Source organism: Solanum tuberosum, unplaced genomic scaffold (genome assembly GCF_000226075.1).
Source record: "Solanum tuberosum cultivar DM 1-3 516 R44 unplaced genomic scaffold, SolTub_3.0 contig00003, whole genome shotgun sequence".
Taxonomy (NCBI): Eukaryota; Viridiplantae; Streptophyta; class Magnoliopsida; order Solanales; family Solanaceae; genus Solanum; species Solanum tuberosum.
This window is the reverse complement of record NW_006239975.1, coordinates 736-16,946: the sequence shown is the minus strand read 5'-3', so window position 1 is coordinate 16,946 and position 16,211 is coordinate 736. Positions and strand designations below refer to the sequence as shown.

The window sequence follows — 16,211 nt, the reverse complement described above, 5'->3', positions numbered from 1 at the left end:
AATAAGGGGAAACATACAAAAGTAGTTGGAAAAACCAAGAAAGAGGTCATTATGTCATTGTGAGGAATTTTTGTGCACCTATGTGATAGGTAAGATATCTCTCTCTGGAAAGAGTACTACTTTGCACTTTAGCAACATGAGAATGCATGTTACTTTTAGGACAATTATCCTCCTGTATCGAGCAATAGATATTAATGGACAGAATGAATAGACTTTTGTGCTTCACATGTTTGACATCCATACCTTAGGTTCATATATATATAACATTGATAAGGAAATTAATCGTACATATCTCGCTGGCCATCTTCACAATATGCTAAACAAGCAAGTATTTCCTTTGCTTCTCATTTGCATCGCGGTGGCTACAGCAGCATCTATAGCTGCTGAGGATGCAACTGTCGTGACGTGCAGCACTGTGTATAGTAGCCTCGAACCATGTCTTGGCTACGTATTAGGTGGTGGATTAAGCGTCCCATCAGAATGCTGCAGTGGGATTAAATCTCTCCACAGAGCTGCACGTACCACAGCTGACCGCCAGCGTTTTTGCAGATGCCTTAAGAACGTTCGTTCAAACGCTACAGATACTCGAATCAACCGTGCTTCTAAACTCACTGGAATATGTAAGGTCAATGCCTTTTTCAAGATTAGGCCTGATTTTGACTGCTCTAAGGTCAAATAAGACACTTTCTTCTGAATTTTAATTGTTTAAATTACCTCGTAATCTTTCAATTCATAATGAGATTGAATATGTTTGTGTTTGTGTAGTTTCCAAAAAGCTATTGGTGTGTGTGTGTTTATATATATATATAAAATATAAGCTCACATAGTTTCACTTTTTTTGTAAGCGTTGTTACGTTTAAATAAAACAAGTACTCAAGATATATTAGTCCGAATAATTAAATAAGTAGGTTAATCTAATTTGCTTGTTTATGTTCAGTTCAATTTTATTGGACTAGTTTCATTGATTTGGGTCATGAATAATGAACTCGTGTTGTTAAGTTCAAGATGTCATCTTTCTATGGGTCCAAATGTGTGACGTCAAATGATGACGTGTCATGCAAGTCAAATAAAAGAGCCAATAGGATAATAACTCATATCAAAATGACATAACATGCCTAGTCAAAATCAAACTTCAAATCTAAATATGTCACGTAATACATACAAGTGATATATTTTGACCAATCAAATATCGTCATGTCAACTTCAATCTAATTGGCCAAAAGGAGTTTGTCCGCACCACAACTCTTTCATTCTATAACTATGAAAATTGTCTTCCTAATTCAAAAAAAGGGTCGGATATTGATAACAAGAAGCAAGAGAGCTCATGAAGAAAGGTCGTTAATTTTCTCTATGTAAGTCAAGATTAGAAGACGTTCGAGATGAGATAATAGTTCGTAGTGCGGAATTTAAATTAATTATTTGTGACAAATATCCAAGTGTTCGTAGCAAATAAGTCTAGTCAAGTTCAAGACAAAAATTCATGAACACCGAGCTATTCCACCCTTGAATCAAATCAAATTCAAGTTTATCATAATTTATATTGTTGTTGGAAGAATCAGAGGAATATCCTAAAGATTGTAATCAACACTCATTATATTTGAAATCAAATATTATGATTATTGCTATATTTTTCCGTCTTGATTATTATTTTCTCTACACAAATTTTATCGTCTACAAATCTGACATGGCTAGTGGATCCTTCATCTCATCTCCACAAATCATATTTGCAAATCTTAAGTCAAAAAACCACAAAGATGAAAGCTCTATTTGTGGGTAATTCAAGTCTCATATTTGACTTTCATCTAATCTACACTCCAAATAGCCTTGAAGTAGGGATATTCGTAGACAATGAAATTTTGTGGGATTCATCAAGATATATATAATTTCAATATCATTTAGGGTTCTTGGAGACTACTCTATCCTGACTCTAACTCAAGTCTATATAAAGGGTACATATTCCCTTAAAGAAGCATATTGAATATTTCATAAACTCTTGGGATGTTTGTAACGAGATCAAGATATAGTCATAGCTAGACTCTTCTTGAAAATCAAATACTTCAAGAAGATCCACTAAATCTTCTTTACATGGAGATCAAATCATTTTCAAGGAGGTCTAAATCATCCTACGTTCGAAAATATGTTACTAACAATCCTTGAATCATGGATAAAATTAGAGAAAATAATCAAGGAAAGAACATAATTGTACTAATATTATTTTGACAATAAAATTATATGCTTCTTCATATTTTATTTGTGATTGTGATTTATCCTTTATTTTTAATCACTTTAAAATTTATTGCAAATATACATATCACTAATTATGATTTTATAAAAGATAAAATACGTCTTAGATTAAATGTAAACCCCTTGTATAAATAACTTTTACCCAAAAAAAAAGCTTACAGAGAATAAAAAAATAATTAACATATTTTCAAGAATAGGTATATCCTTAAGGCTTAAAGAATAAATAATCACTTCTTTCCATAAGTGATCATATAATTTTCATTTATAATCAGAAGAGAGAAACCTAAATTGACCTTTTTCGTATGATAAGAATTAACTCTTGGGTTATGTTTAGGGGAACTACAATTATGAATTATGATTTGTGATAATGCTGTAAATTTGAGAATTTTGAAGTGTTTACTATAGCTTCCTGGACATATTTACCGTGTCTTCTAATACTCCCTCCGTCCCATTTTATATGTCACATTTTTACTTTTCACTCGCATTAAGAAATGATGTAACTTTACCCTTCTACCCTTATTTAATTTTTTGGAACTCAAGTTTTCAATCAAGGAATATGAATTAATTTATTTTGATTAATTAATTTAACCAATGAACATGAATCATTTACTTAACTTTTCTATGTTGGTCAAATGTATGTTTTCAATGCTAAAAAAACTCACAAGGGTAAAAAATGAACAATATGCTAATTTATGCATTGATTTTATGAAATGACAAATATTATGGACCAACTATTTATAAAAAGGAATAGCATATAAAATGGGACGGAGGGAGTATTACTTTTCCTTTTTTATAAAATTGAACATTCTAGTACAAAACTACCAACTACCTTATTTAATGTGTCTGCAATAAATATTTAACTACATGATTGATCGATATTTATTGATATGGGCTAACATAACTAATCAATTACCGTATGATATGAGGCCAAAAACATCTGGTGTCTTGATATGGGCAAACATAACTAATCAATTATACCATACATTTTTTGGGTTTATAAATAGCTATATACATTCATAACAAAAATCACACAATCACAAGTTCCATTTCCACAATGTCAATCAAGCAACTATTTCCTTTGCTTCTCATCTGCATCGCGTTGGCCGCCACGGCCACGGATGCAGCTGTCTCGTGCAACACGGTGTATTCTAACCTCGAACCATGTCTTGGTTTTGTGCTAAATGGTGGACCAACCGTGCCTTCAGCATGTTGCAGTGGACTTAAATCTCTCCTCGTTGCTGCAGGTACCACAGCCGACCGCCAGAGCGCTTGCAAATGCATAAAGAGCCTTGCTTCAAGTGCTAATGGAGTTCAAATTGGCCGTGCTTCTCAACTCCCTGGAATATGTAACGCTCATATTCCTTACCAGATTAGTCCAAATGTTGATTGCTCAAAGATCACATAAGGAGACATTTTCTATGAATTTATTTACCTGTTATTTTAGTGAGTGGGATATTTATGTCCCTTTATTTCCAGGACACTATTAAATAAACTCGAATAATATCACATTTTGTATGCTTTGTTATTTTAGCAATTAGTCAAATTGGCATTCGAATAAATAATTTCTTCCCCCTTTTTTTTGTTTGTTATATTTATCCAACTTTCAATTAAATCTGATCACTTATTTAAAAGCATTTACGTAACAATACAACATAATACAGTATGATACTTTGTAACAATACGTAACGACCATTTAAACAAAGTGTTAACTTGCCCATCCGATATAACCCAATCCACTAACCTTAAATCGTGGATTGAAGGTGTCGATGCTACTGATTTTTTTGCTCTGTTTTCTCGGTTGTTATATGGTGGAGGAGATGGATGTTTCAGTGGTGTTTGTGGGTGGTTACCACCGCATCTCCACCAAGTATGTCAATTAACAATGATTAGGTGCGTTGCAAATATTACTCTTCATTGATGGTTGAAAAGAGTTAATACTGATGCCTTGAGGCGCAACCAAGATTAGAAGCTTAGGGTTCTAAATTTTACGACAAGAAGAAAAAATGTTGCAAAACATGCTTCTTTTTTTTTTTTAAAAGAAACTTTAGTTGATATAGTGGAGTTCGAATCCGAACACTAGTGGAAAACATTTTCACCACCCTTTTCTTATCATTGAGTTGTCAATCAATTTTGTTGGAATTCACAAGTTAATATACATATATATTAAATTAATTTTTTAATACAAATACAAAATCTACAGAAAAGTTATTGGGTCCGTGCAAACACACAAGCCTCCACTTAGCTCCGCCTCTGCTAATACCTTTTACTATTCCTTTATTTTTTAATCCGCCAGAAGCTGGTTCTTTTGCGCCAAGTGGATCTTTTTGTTAATTTCTATTTTCTATCATTGTTTTTCTCTATTAATTGGATTTTACTTATTTCGCCAATTATTGAGATTCACGGGCATGGAATTTAACTGATTTGGGGTAAATATAATCTGAAAGTTGGATAATAAATATAAATATATTTAAAAATATCACGAATGACAAATATAATTTCTTTTATGAAATGACATGAGCAAATATAGTGCTTCTCGATAATTTAATGTATACTCAATATGAAGCTGCAGAATCTCTCAAATTTTATTTTATAGAAATTTAGAGTGAAATAGGAAAACTAAGAGACTCGATCTCTGAATAATTGACCATGAAAGGATGCAGTATAGTGAATGGGATAGCTCCTCCCTTAACTAAAAGTCTCGAGTTTGAGCCTTGGATGAAATTTTTTTTGGTAGAGGGTGTCATTCCAAATGGAGCCCTACACGGTGCAAATTCAAATACAATTAAACTTTAATGAGGATATCGAACACCAAATAGAAAATCAAAATAACAAAAATATCTCGAAGAAACTGAAAAGATAAAGAGCTAAAAATGAAAAATTGAAGTATTAGATTATTATTTTTATGTGTGTGAGAAGTATGGTAAATATGTATTTGTATTGAATGCATACACTTGACCAATTATCTTAATCTTAGTTAACTAAAAAAAGGATTAAAAAGACATATTTTTAGGATGTGTTCGGTATCAAGGAAAACATTTTAGTTTTCCAAATTTTTCATGTTCGATAGTTTAAATATTTTCTCTAAAAAAAATAAGTTTCTTAAAAATGAGAAGAAGAAAAAAATAACTCTCTTATAAAAGTAGAAACAAACTCTATTCATAAAGCCCTCCAACAGACTGAGAACCCGTTTAATTAGATTTGTGTAAAAAAAATAGTTTTTAAGTCAAAAATAAAAAGTCAAATTGAAATGACTTTTAAGTCAAAAAAGAAAAAGTAGGGGATACCTATTTTTGGTTTTTGACTTAATTTAAGTCATTTTTTATCTTGCCAAATATTTCTTAACATATTTTAAGTCATTTTTTTACTTATTTTAAGTTATTTTTTATATTTATCAAACACTTTCAGAAGTTCAAAACTGACTTAAAAATATGTTTGACCAACTTTTAAGTCAATTCAAACCCGTCTAACACTTGCTCCATTATTAATTGCTCCAGTATGTGTCAATACATTAATAGATGAATAACACGTGTCTTCGTAAATATGAAAGACTGAGATTCTCTTTTGGTTACATTTAATTTAATGACAATTTTTTTAATTGTTTTACCACATAAACATTATAATGTTGACAATATTGTGACATATATAAGGTGTTGGTCTGAGGTTCTATTTGGAGAAAAATTACAAATTACAGATTACAATTGAAAATAAAATATTTTCATACTCAACAAATTTTGGACAAAAGTTGAATCCAAAAGGTCCACAAAAAGAACACCTCCCTTCAACTAATTAATAAAAACTCTCTTTTGACAAACTTTTATAACGAGGGAAATAATGGAAATCGAATAGAGAAGAAATGATGGTCACCAACGGCTAAAGAGAAGCTGCCAGAAAGGTACTGGTAACATATATGCACCAACTCTAGGAGTAATGCTGCACCAACATAAATGTTACAACAGCAAAAGAAAAACCTCTCACCAACAGTAGATTGACATCAAATGGAAATGCAATATTTTGACCCCAAAACTAAGCAAATTAATTACAAAATATTAATATTAAAATGCTAACAAACCAACATATGAAAAAATCTTTATAAATAAAAAAAAAAACTTATTTGACTCAAAATTGAACTAAAACATATAAATCGAAACAATAAGAAAATAAAAATTATTATTTAATTTAATACTCCATAAAAGAAGACGACAAAACTAATAATAATTTTGGTTGGTTAATTGCAGACTGAAATAGTGTTGACTGTTGAGCATTAAATGGAAAGAATCCCAGCCTAACATATATTACCAATGCATTTACACTTATTGGAGCAGATGGAGCAAAGCCGCTCCCATCAATTTGCGTATTAGTTTGTGTATTAGAGTAAAAGATTAGTATAAATTGAGTTTTATCTTGTCTTATTAAGGTTTAGTCGTTCTCTCTAGTTTTTGTCATATGTTTAGTGTATTTGGATAATCATGATGTTATTATTGCTTCTTCTTTTTTAGATTTTACACTATTTTTCTTATTTAATCGCTATTTTTTCTTCTATTGTTTTTTCTACTTTTACTTGAGTCTGATGTACGTGCTTAAGCCGAAGGTCTTTTGAAAACAGTTTCTCTATCCATACAAAGTAGTGGTAATTAAGATCTGCGTATTGTTAGAACAACTGAACAAGAATGGTAAAAATATAAGAAATCCAAAACAAAAACTTGTTTGGCTTAGAGGCACGTTAATACGTTTCTTGAAGATAGTTGGAGTCTCTCCCACGAGCAATCGGAAGAATAAATAACAACTCTATTTTCGGAATTCAACTAAGCTACAAAACAAGTAGCATTCAAGAATGTTGCTCTTCTATTCTTGAATTGGTGATTTCACCTTTTGATTAATGTCTCACAAGTGTTTTTCAAGGGCAAGTAGTTTTTTTGACTGCTTATCTTTTCAACCAAAAGAAACTCAATTTATAGGACAAATTTTTTGCAAGAAAAAGACTTTTTATTAAATAGTATTTATTATAGGTTCATGAATTGAAAATAAAACTTATCTTTCAAAAAATTCATAACGTAGAATTTTAAAAGTGTCTTGCAAAACATCTATAATGTAGAATTAAAACAAAAATGAATGTTACAACTCACATTCATGTATTTGTATTCAAAATTTTTAACGGATGAATTGTTTCAAAATTAATTGAAACACTAACTCTTACAATTCCCCACTTGTTTCAAGAAATTTTTTATCTTTGAAAAATTCAAAAAATATTTTGAGACATTAATCTAGCAACATGCATTAATAATGATGCCTTTTGGACTTGAACCATTAGCTAGTGAAGGCTTTCTAAATCATTGACTACTTAGTGAACGAATCTTGAACTAAGTGGTTCATTGAATGAAATAGAAAAATACTCCACGCATATCACTATGTTCCGATGAAAATCGAAATCCTTTGACACCTTACGGTCATGTGTCCTGAATCCTTTAGCCAAGTGCTTTAAGATTTTCCTGTTAAAATCTTATTGAAGTGGCCTCCACTTTGCACTTAGTGCGGTGAATTCATCAAGAGTAACTTTTCACACTCCGACCAAATAGTCTATGAACTTCATTAAGAGAAATTAATCCCATCCTCCTTTACAACAAAGTATTGGTAAATCTATCAAAAGTATTCCTACACACTCCAATCGAAATCGATTTATAGACTTATTAAGAGAATATAATCTCATCCTTCTCTTTAGTAGGAATATCGAAAAATTTTATCAAGAGTTTTCTTACTAACTCCAACCGAGATCGGTCTTATAAATTTATTAAGAGAAAAAAAAATCTCAATCATGCACATCTGCTTATTTCATTTTATTTTGAAAATGGAAATTTTATTGATGTGCTTCACAATTGTAATTTTACTTGTTTTTCCCTTTGAACCCAAGAATTACATCATTAGGTAGGGTTACCATAAAGTACAATTAATTTACAACAGGCTTTATTCCCATCCCCAATTACAAGTTTCCACCACTAACTCTTTGCCTAACCCTTTAGACAAAGGATCCGCTAAATTAAACCTGGAACTTCACATATTGAAGCGATATCACACCTTCCTCCAATAATCTTCTCACATGATTGTGTTTAAGATGAACTTGTCTCGACTTGCCATTGTAACAATCACTTGAAGCCCGAAATATAGCAGCTTGATTATCACAATAGATAGTTAAAGGTGGTATTGGCTTACTCCACAAAGGAATATATATTAGCATAGATCGCAGCCAATCAGCTTCTTCTCCAGCAGAAGACGTAGCTATAAATTCTGACTCCATGGTTGAGTGAGTAATACATGTCTGCTTCTTTGATTTCCAAGAGATCGCTGCTCCAGCTAAAGTGAAAATCCAAATAGTAATAGATTTAGAGTCATTCGGATCAGAATTCCAAGTAGCATCGCTATAGCCTTCAAGAACAACTGAAATGTAGAATAATGTAGGCCAACATTAATTGTACCCTTCAGGTTTCTTAAAGCACGAATTAAGGCATTCCAATGTTCAACTCCAGGATTACTAGTAAACTTGCTCAAAGTTCCTACTGTGTAACCAATATTCGGCCTGGTACAATGCATGACATACATAAGACTCCCAACAATCTGAGAATATATCAGCTAATCGAGAACATCACTAGAGATCCTCATTAGTTTGATGCTAGGATCAAATGGTGTAGGAGCAGGTTGGTCATCAAAGTCACCAAACCTTTTTAGAACTTTCTCAATATAACTTGATTGAGTAAGAGTCAAGCCATTCGTTGATCTCATGATTTTGATGCCCAAAATTACATCAGCTTTTCCAAGATCTTTCATTTCAAATTGAGAAGCTAGAAACGATTTTGTTTCTTTGACTCTTTCAATATCAGTTCCAAAGATCAACATAGAGACATATTATAACACCATATTTTTTCTTGAAATTTGCTAAATATGAAAATATCACCACCATTGATTGAGTAGCCATTAGAAATCATCACTCTTCTAAATTTCTCATTCCATTGTTTTGGAGCTTGTTTTAATCTATAAAGAGATTTAAGAAGCTTACAAACTTAGTGTTCTTGACCAGGAACGACAAATTCTTCTGGTTGTTTCATATAAACTTCTTCATTTAGATCTCCATTCAAAAATGTAGTCTTCACATCCATTTGATGAATTACCAGACTATGAATTGCGGCTAAAGCAATCAAAAGTCGAATAGAAGTCATTCGAGCTAAGCTACAGGTGCAAAGGTATCAAAATAATCAATATCTTTCAATTGAGTAAAACCTTTGGCTACCAAACGAGCTTTGTACTTAGCTAAGGTACCATCATATTTCAATTTCTTTCTAAAGATCCATCTACAACCAATAGACTTACATCTAGGAGGGAGGTCTGATAAAATCCATGCATTATTTAACATAATAGAGTGCATTTCATCATCAATAGCTTCATGCCAGAAAGGAGCATCATGTGAAGGCATTGCTTCAGCATAACTTTCAGGATCCTTTTCAACTAAATAGACTTGAAAATTAGGTCCAAAGTCTCTTGGTTTGGCTGATCTTGCACTACGTCTTGGTTGACTTTCTTCCAAAGGCTCAACTATTTTCCTTTTAAGAGGAGATATAGAAGAACTTGTATCTTGTTCCAAAGATTCTTTTTTCTTAGGAAATATATGCTCAAAAAAGTTAGCATGCAACGATTCAATAATTGTGTGAGGGCTTGGGGTCTCATGATTCAAAAATCTATAAGCTTTACTGGTTTGTGAATAACCAATAAATACACAATCTACTCCTCTATATCCAATCTTAGTCAAATGTTGATCTGGTAATCTAACATGAGCCAAACAACCTCATACTTTAAAATAATTTATATTTGGCTTTCGATTCTTTCAAAGTTCATAAGGAGATGAATCATGTTTCTTGGAAGGAATTCGATTCAAAATATGACATGCAGAAAATAAGGCTTCAGTCCACAATTTTTCAGTGATACCATATCCATAAAGCATAGAGTTAGCCATTTCAATGAAAGTTCTATTTTTTCTTTCTGCTACACCATTTTGTTGTGGACTTGTGGTGCATAAGACAAAGTCAATTGTTTCTCAATGCCTTCTTTTTCACAAAAATCAATAAAATCTGATTTTAAATATTCTCCACCTCTGTCAGATCTAATTGATTTAATCTTCAAACTCAATTTATTTTCAACTTCTGCTTTATATGTTTTAAAAGTCTCAAATGCCTCATCTTTTGGAAATACATATGTATACCTTGATTAATCGTCAATGAAAGTGATAAAATATCTCTTTTCATGACGTGATAAATAATCCATCTCACAAATATCAGTGTGGATTAACTCCAAAAGTGTGGATATCCTTTCAACAGACTTAACAAGTTTCTTTAAATTTGTTATTTTACATTTACTACAAGTAATACACTTAGCAATATGATCCTTTCCACAGTCTTTAATTAATTCATTTTTCACCATAAGTTGAATGGATCTAAAATTCACATGACCAAGGCGTTCTTGCCATAAATCTAAAGACTCCACAACATAAGCAAAAATATTTTCATTTTCAATATTGAGTTTGAACATGACATTTGTAACATAACCTTTTCCAACCAGGGGCGGACCCACATGGGGCCGCCCGGGTGCTCGAGCACCCATTAAGCTCGTATCGAACTATATATACTTATATCAAAATTAAGGCAGTATCGTATAATATAAAAGGCGAGCACCCAATAAACAAATCTATTAGTTGGTGCGGTGGTTGTAAATTGGTTCCCAAGGTCTTATACTGCTTAAATGCCCAGGTTCGATTCCCTGTAGTGGCATTCTTATTTTTTTAAAATCAGCTCTTTTCTTTCTACCTTTTCTTTATTCCCTTTTCACGAATTGTTCTATTTCTAATTTTTCTAAAACAAAATTCTTTTTTCAATCTAATTTTTCTTGTTGATTTTTTTCACTATCTTATATAAATATAATTATCTTTCTTATGACAAGTGTTAAATTTATACATTTATATTTTATGATTGATAGCTTAAAAAGTAACCACGATCTTAAAATCTTGAATCGGTCATGCTCATGTCTATTATGTAATTAATCTCCAAAAAATATAAATGGTCATGATCTTCCATGTCTATTAACTTTTTCTTTCTCATCCGTCTAATTAGGAAAAATAAAAGGAAGAAAAAAAATAATTTGTTCTAGCGCCTTTATTTCAGTTCTCCAATTCAAAAGCTAAAAAGTCTTCCTTCTCGTTGGTTTGCCTTTTTGGTAACTACAATTGTTTGTGAAGGTATATTGTTTCTCCTCCTTTTTTTCTTGAACCAATCCAAATATTCTGATTGTCTATTGCATTGAATTAAAAAAAATAACGCCTATGTTGATGAATTTTAGCTCGCAATTATGCTCTTTGGTTGATATAAGTTAAAAATAGTGAGCACCCATAGCTGTAAATTTCTGGATCCTCCACTGTTTCCAACAAACATGCCTTGTTTAGACAAAATAAATTTATCTGCCTCAAAAATCATTTTAAAACCATGTTTCAAAAGAAGCGTACCTGACACCAAGTTCTTTCGAATATCAGGAACATGCAATACGTCTATCAATGTGACCATCTTTCCGGAAGTGAATTCCAGTTCAACAGTTCCTTTTCCCACAACCTTAGCAGAGGATGAGTTTCCCATATGCAAAACTTTATCGCCCCCCACTAACTCATAGGTCGTGAAAGAATTTCGATTACCTGATATATGACGAGTTGCACCAGTGTCTATCCACCATTCCACTTGATCTCCCGCTACAAATGCTTCTGTGACCATTGCCATCAATTCATTTTTTGTATTGTTATTTGCCTTTTCTTTCTTCTTTTCAGCTTTAAGAATTCTACAATCACGTGCATAGTGACCAATTTTATGACAATGATAACATTCATTCGATTTAGGTTCCTTCAAAAATTTTATGACCAATTTGCCTTCAAAAAATTATTATTGGCAGGTTCCTTCTTGATCGATTTTTCTTCAACAACATGAGCTTTCATGATGGGCTCTTTGTTTTTGTCACGATATCGTGTCTCTTGTTCAATTTGCAAGTGCTGCAATAATTGTTCAAGAGTCAAATCTTCCTTCTTGTGCAAGAGTTTGCTTCTGTACTTCTTCCAAGATGGAGTAAGTTTTGAGACAATAGTACCAACATGAAATTTTTCATCAAGAGTAATTCTAGATATAGCAATTTTATTAGCTATAAGTTGAAATTCTTTTACTTGTTCAGTGATTGACTTATCATCCACCATTTTAAACTCCATATAATTTGAAACAAGAAATTAATTTGAACTAGCCTTTTCTGCTAAATGGATAGATTTAAGAGTATCCCAAATCTCATTTAGCAAATTTGCACTTAATATAATATTGATCATAATATTTATTGGACATTCCTCCAAAAATATAATTCTTGCATAAGTAATCATCATCTTGCCATTTGGCAGTTTGTTCTTTGATCAGAGTAGCCTGGTCCGTTGGTACCTCAGAACCAAGAGCGTCAGGACAAGGTTTCTCAAAAACATATGCCAACTTTAATTGTCTTAAAAAGAATTCCATCTTTCCACGCCCATCTAGGAAAGTTTTTGCCATCAAATATTTCAAAATTAGGATTGGACAAATTTGAAACATTGTTTGTTCTTGAAGTGGATGCCATAGAGACAACTATCTTCAAATTGTTAGAACAACTGAACAAGAATGATAAAAATATAAGGAATCCAAAACAAAACTTGCTTGGCTTAGAGGCACGTTAATACGTTTCTTGAAGATAGTTGGAGTCTCTCCCACGAGTAATCGGAAGAATAAATAACAATTCTATCTTCAGGATTCAACTAAGCCACAAAACAAGTAGCATTCAAGAATGTTGCTCTTCTATTTTTGAATTGGTGATTTCACCTTTTGATTAATGTTTCACAAGTGTTTTTCAAGGGAAAGTAGTTTTTTTGAGTGCTTATCGTTTCAACCAAAAGAAACTCAATTTATAGGACAAAAGTTTTGCAAGAAAAAAACTTTTAATTAAATAGTATTTATTATAGGTTCATGAATTGAAAATAAGACTTATCTTTCAAAAAATTCATAACGTAGAATTTTAAAAGTGTCTTGCAAAACATCTATAACGTAGAATTAAAACAAAAATGAATGTTACAACTCACATTCATGTATTTTGTTATTTCAAAACTTTTAACGGATGAATTTGTTTCAAAATTAATTGAAACACTAACTCTTACAAGTATAACATACACTCTACTTTACCTAAACCCTATTTTATGAGATTTTATTGAATATGTTACTGTTGTTGATGGGTATCATTTATAAACAGAGAATAAAAATAAAATTCTACCTCAAAATATTCATAGAGGATGAATAAATAATTAATGTATTTCCAACAATAGGTATACCGTTATTAAAGCAGTCAACTATCTCTGTCGACATGCCTGTTTTATTTCTATCTGTCGACATGCCTATTTAATTTCTAGCTAACAATAACTTGATATTTGTTTTGTATAATTTCCTGTGTTTTGTTTTTCCTTATAATCTATCAGATATTTGAAAATTACGTTTAAAAAAAATACTATTACCAGTAAAATCAACAAAAAAAAAAAACATAATTGCTATTAGTTGGAAGTTGGGAGCCAGACAAGGTGGGGAATGAGAAAGGATGGAGGGTAAAGAAATGAGGCCAAAAACCTTTGATGTCTTATAATATGGCCCAACTTGAAATATCAATTATCATACCGTGTGTTCATAAATAGCTACACACACATTGATAAGGAAATCACACATTATACTGGCCATCTCTACAATGTTAAACAAGCAACTATTCCATTTGCTTCTCGTTTACATCGCTACGGCCACCGCGTCATCTAAAGCTGCTAAGGATGCACCAGTCAGGTGCAACATGGTGTATAGTATCCTCGAACCATGTCTTGGTTACGTGTTAGGTGGTGGATTAATAAGCGTCCCATCAGAATGTTGCGGTGGGATTAAATATCTCCTCAGCATGGAACGTACCAGAGATGACCGCCAAAGCGCTTGTAAATGCTTAAAGAGCGCTGGTTCAAACACTAGCAAAGCTCAAGTCAACCGTGCTGCTACACTCCCTAGAATTTGTAAGACCAATTGTAACATCTCGCAACTAGAAAGAACTAGAAAGAAGTTTAAAATCTGGAAATAGTCGTTTTTGGAAAGTATACGGAAATCTGGAAAATTTTAAGCAAGTTAAAGTGAGTTTTTGGTCAACTTCAAACGACCATAACTCCTAGCTCAAGATGATTTAGGAGTATTTCCAGATATGGTTGGAACTCTCTTGGAATGATCTTTCCAACGCCGCCAAGTTTACGCGATTCCGAGTTCGGATGAGTGAGTTATACCCTTTGGAAGTTGGGCTTTTGGATTAAGGAAATGTCCAATCCGGAATTTTAAGGGGTATTTTAGTCATTTCATTGCCCTATTATTTTAATCCGTTTTTAGGAGTTTTAATATGGGTCAAATCAGATTTTAGTCCGTTTTAGAATTTGGGATTTCATGCTAGGGCTAAGGAGAAAGGAAAAGCAGAAGCAAGAACGTTCAAGATCGTCGAAGTTTGGCTTGTGGAATTCGTCGGGGGTAATCCCTACAAGGTATGTGAGATCACATAGCGTTGGGTCAGTTCATCCACGCGCCAACCATAATTTAATTCAGCTGAATTAAATTCTTTGAAAGTTTAGAAATTGAATTCGTGATGAACATTGTTGAAGTTTCGTTTGAATTTCTTGTGGGTTGCGTTGTTGATGGTTCTTGCAATTTGATTCGTGTTTCTGGGTGTAATTTCGGTTTGAATCTATCATATATTGAGAATATAAATGATCATAAGTGTTTGGGAAAAGAACAATTGAAGTTAAGAGGGTTTAGAGTTGAAAAACGGAGAGAAAAATCGTTAAACACCTGGGGAAGGGGTGGGGCGTCGCGCCAGCCAGCGCCCCCCAAAAGGGGCTCTGAAGTTTGAGGGCTGGCGCCCCGCGCCTCTCAGAGCGCCAGGGACGCTAGTTCTCCCCATTCGTTCCCTACCTTTTCGTTCCTTAGCAATGTACCTATATTTTCTAGTTGATTCTAACACTCTAAGGTACGTCTAAACATCATGAAAATCATTCATAAACATGAGATCATGAACCTTGAATCCATAATCCAATTCAAGGAAAGTTAGGATCAAAGTCAAGAGAGGTTAAGAGTCGAGTCTAAAAATTAAGAGCAAGTCAAAGCAAACTTTTAAAAGTTTTCAAAAGTCTTTAACAAACGTTTTAACTTTGTTTTAAGACTTAAGTTTCAAGTTAAGCAAAGAGTAAAGAGCTGAGTTCATTTATCAAAAAGCTATAAGGGAACTAAGTATTCCCAAAGAGTTTATAAATGTTTTCACATTTGAGCAAGAAAATGGAACATCGATTCCAATAGAGCTTTTAAGCTAAGTTTTGAGTAATTATCTCAGACCAAAGAAAGAAGTTGTTTTAAAACATATGAGCTAAGTATATTTTGGGAGTAGTATTGAGCACTGATATGGGGGTGTGAGTTCATATTAACTTAAGCTCTCATAAACCATGTAGCCATCATGGGCAGAAAAATGGTCATACTTTTTAGATGATTCCTTAGTGCTTTTCAACATAGACTAGTGGATCCACTTAGTAGTTCAGGTTCTATACCGATGGCAAGGTATAGGACGGTCCTTGGCAACGTGAGGTAAAACGTTATACCATCACTTAGGCTCATAGTGATGGTTGTCGGTTAGAGAATCTTCCACAGAAGTTATATTACTTTCTAAATGAGTAAAGTTAAGTTTGTTATCACTTTATCTTTAATTAACTAAGATTGTTTACAGTTGTTTTATTATATTGAGTTGAGTATCCATGAGTTGAGAAGAGCTAGGTAAGTGTTTCTTTCATCATCTCTTTCGAGCCTATGTTTGGTAGCAATCCAACTCGCATACTC

The 16,211-nt window shown here is 32.6% G+C and overlaps 3 protein-coding genes across 3 annotated transcripts; all 3 read left to right on the top strand.

The window, feature by feature from the left end:
• The first annotated feature begins 313 nt into the window (after nucleotides 1-313).
• On the top strand, nucleotides 314-679 carry LOC102599380 (non-specific lipid-transfer protein 1-like). Its single transcript, XM_006367844.1, has one exon. The coding sequence runs from the start codon at nucleotides 314-316 to the stop codon at nucleotides 677-679; it is 366 nt and encodes a 121-aa protein (XP_006367906.1).
• A 2,572-nt stretch (nucleotides 680-3,251) lies between these two features.
• Nucleotides 3,252-3,817, top strand: LOC102598725 (non-specific lipid-transfer protein 1-like). The gene has a single exon (XM_006367842.2). The coding sequence runs from the start codon at nucleotides 3,299-3,301 to the stop codon at nucleotides 3,647-3,649; it is 351 nt and encodes a 116-aa protein (XP_006367904.1). The 5' UTR covers nucleotides 3,252-3,298; the 3' UTR covers nucleotides 3,650-3,817.
• Nucleotides 3,818-14,055: 10,238 nt separating this feature from the next.
• On the top strand, nucleotides 14,056-14,362 carry LOC102599056 (non-specific lipid-transfer protein 1-like; the record flags this gene model as incomplete). The annotated part of the gene is made up of 1 exon (XM_006367843.1): nucleotides 14,056-14,362. A coding segment is annotated over exon 1 (307 nt), but the record flags the coding sequence as incomplete, so codon positions are not given.
• Nucleotides 14,363-16,211: the final 1,849 nt, after the last annotated feature.

Excerpts from the sequence above, each read along its gene's own strand:
- LOC102599380 (XM_006367844.1), top strand. The coding sequence starts at position 314 with ATGCTAAACAAGCAAGTATTTCCTTTGCTTCTCATTTGCATCGCGGTG.
- LOC102598725 (XM_006367842.2), top strand. The coding sequence starts at position 3,299 with ATGTCAATCAAGCAACTATTTCCTTTGCTTCTCATCTGCATCGCGTTG.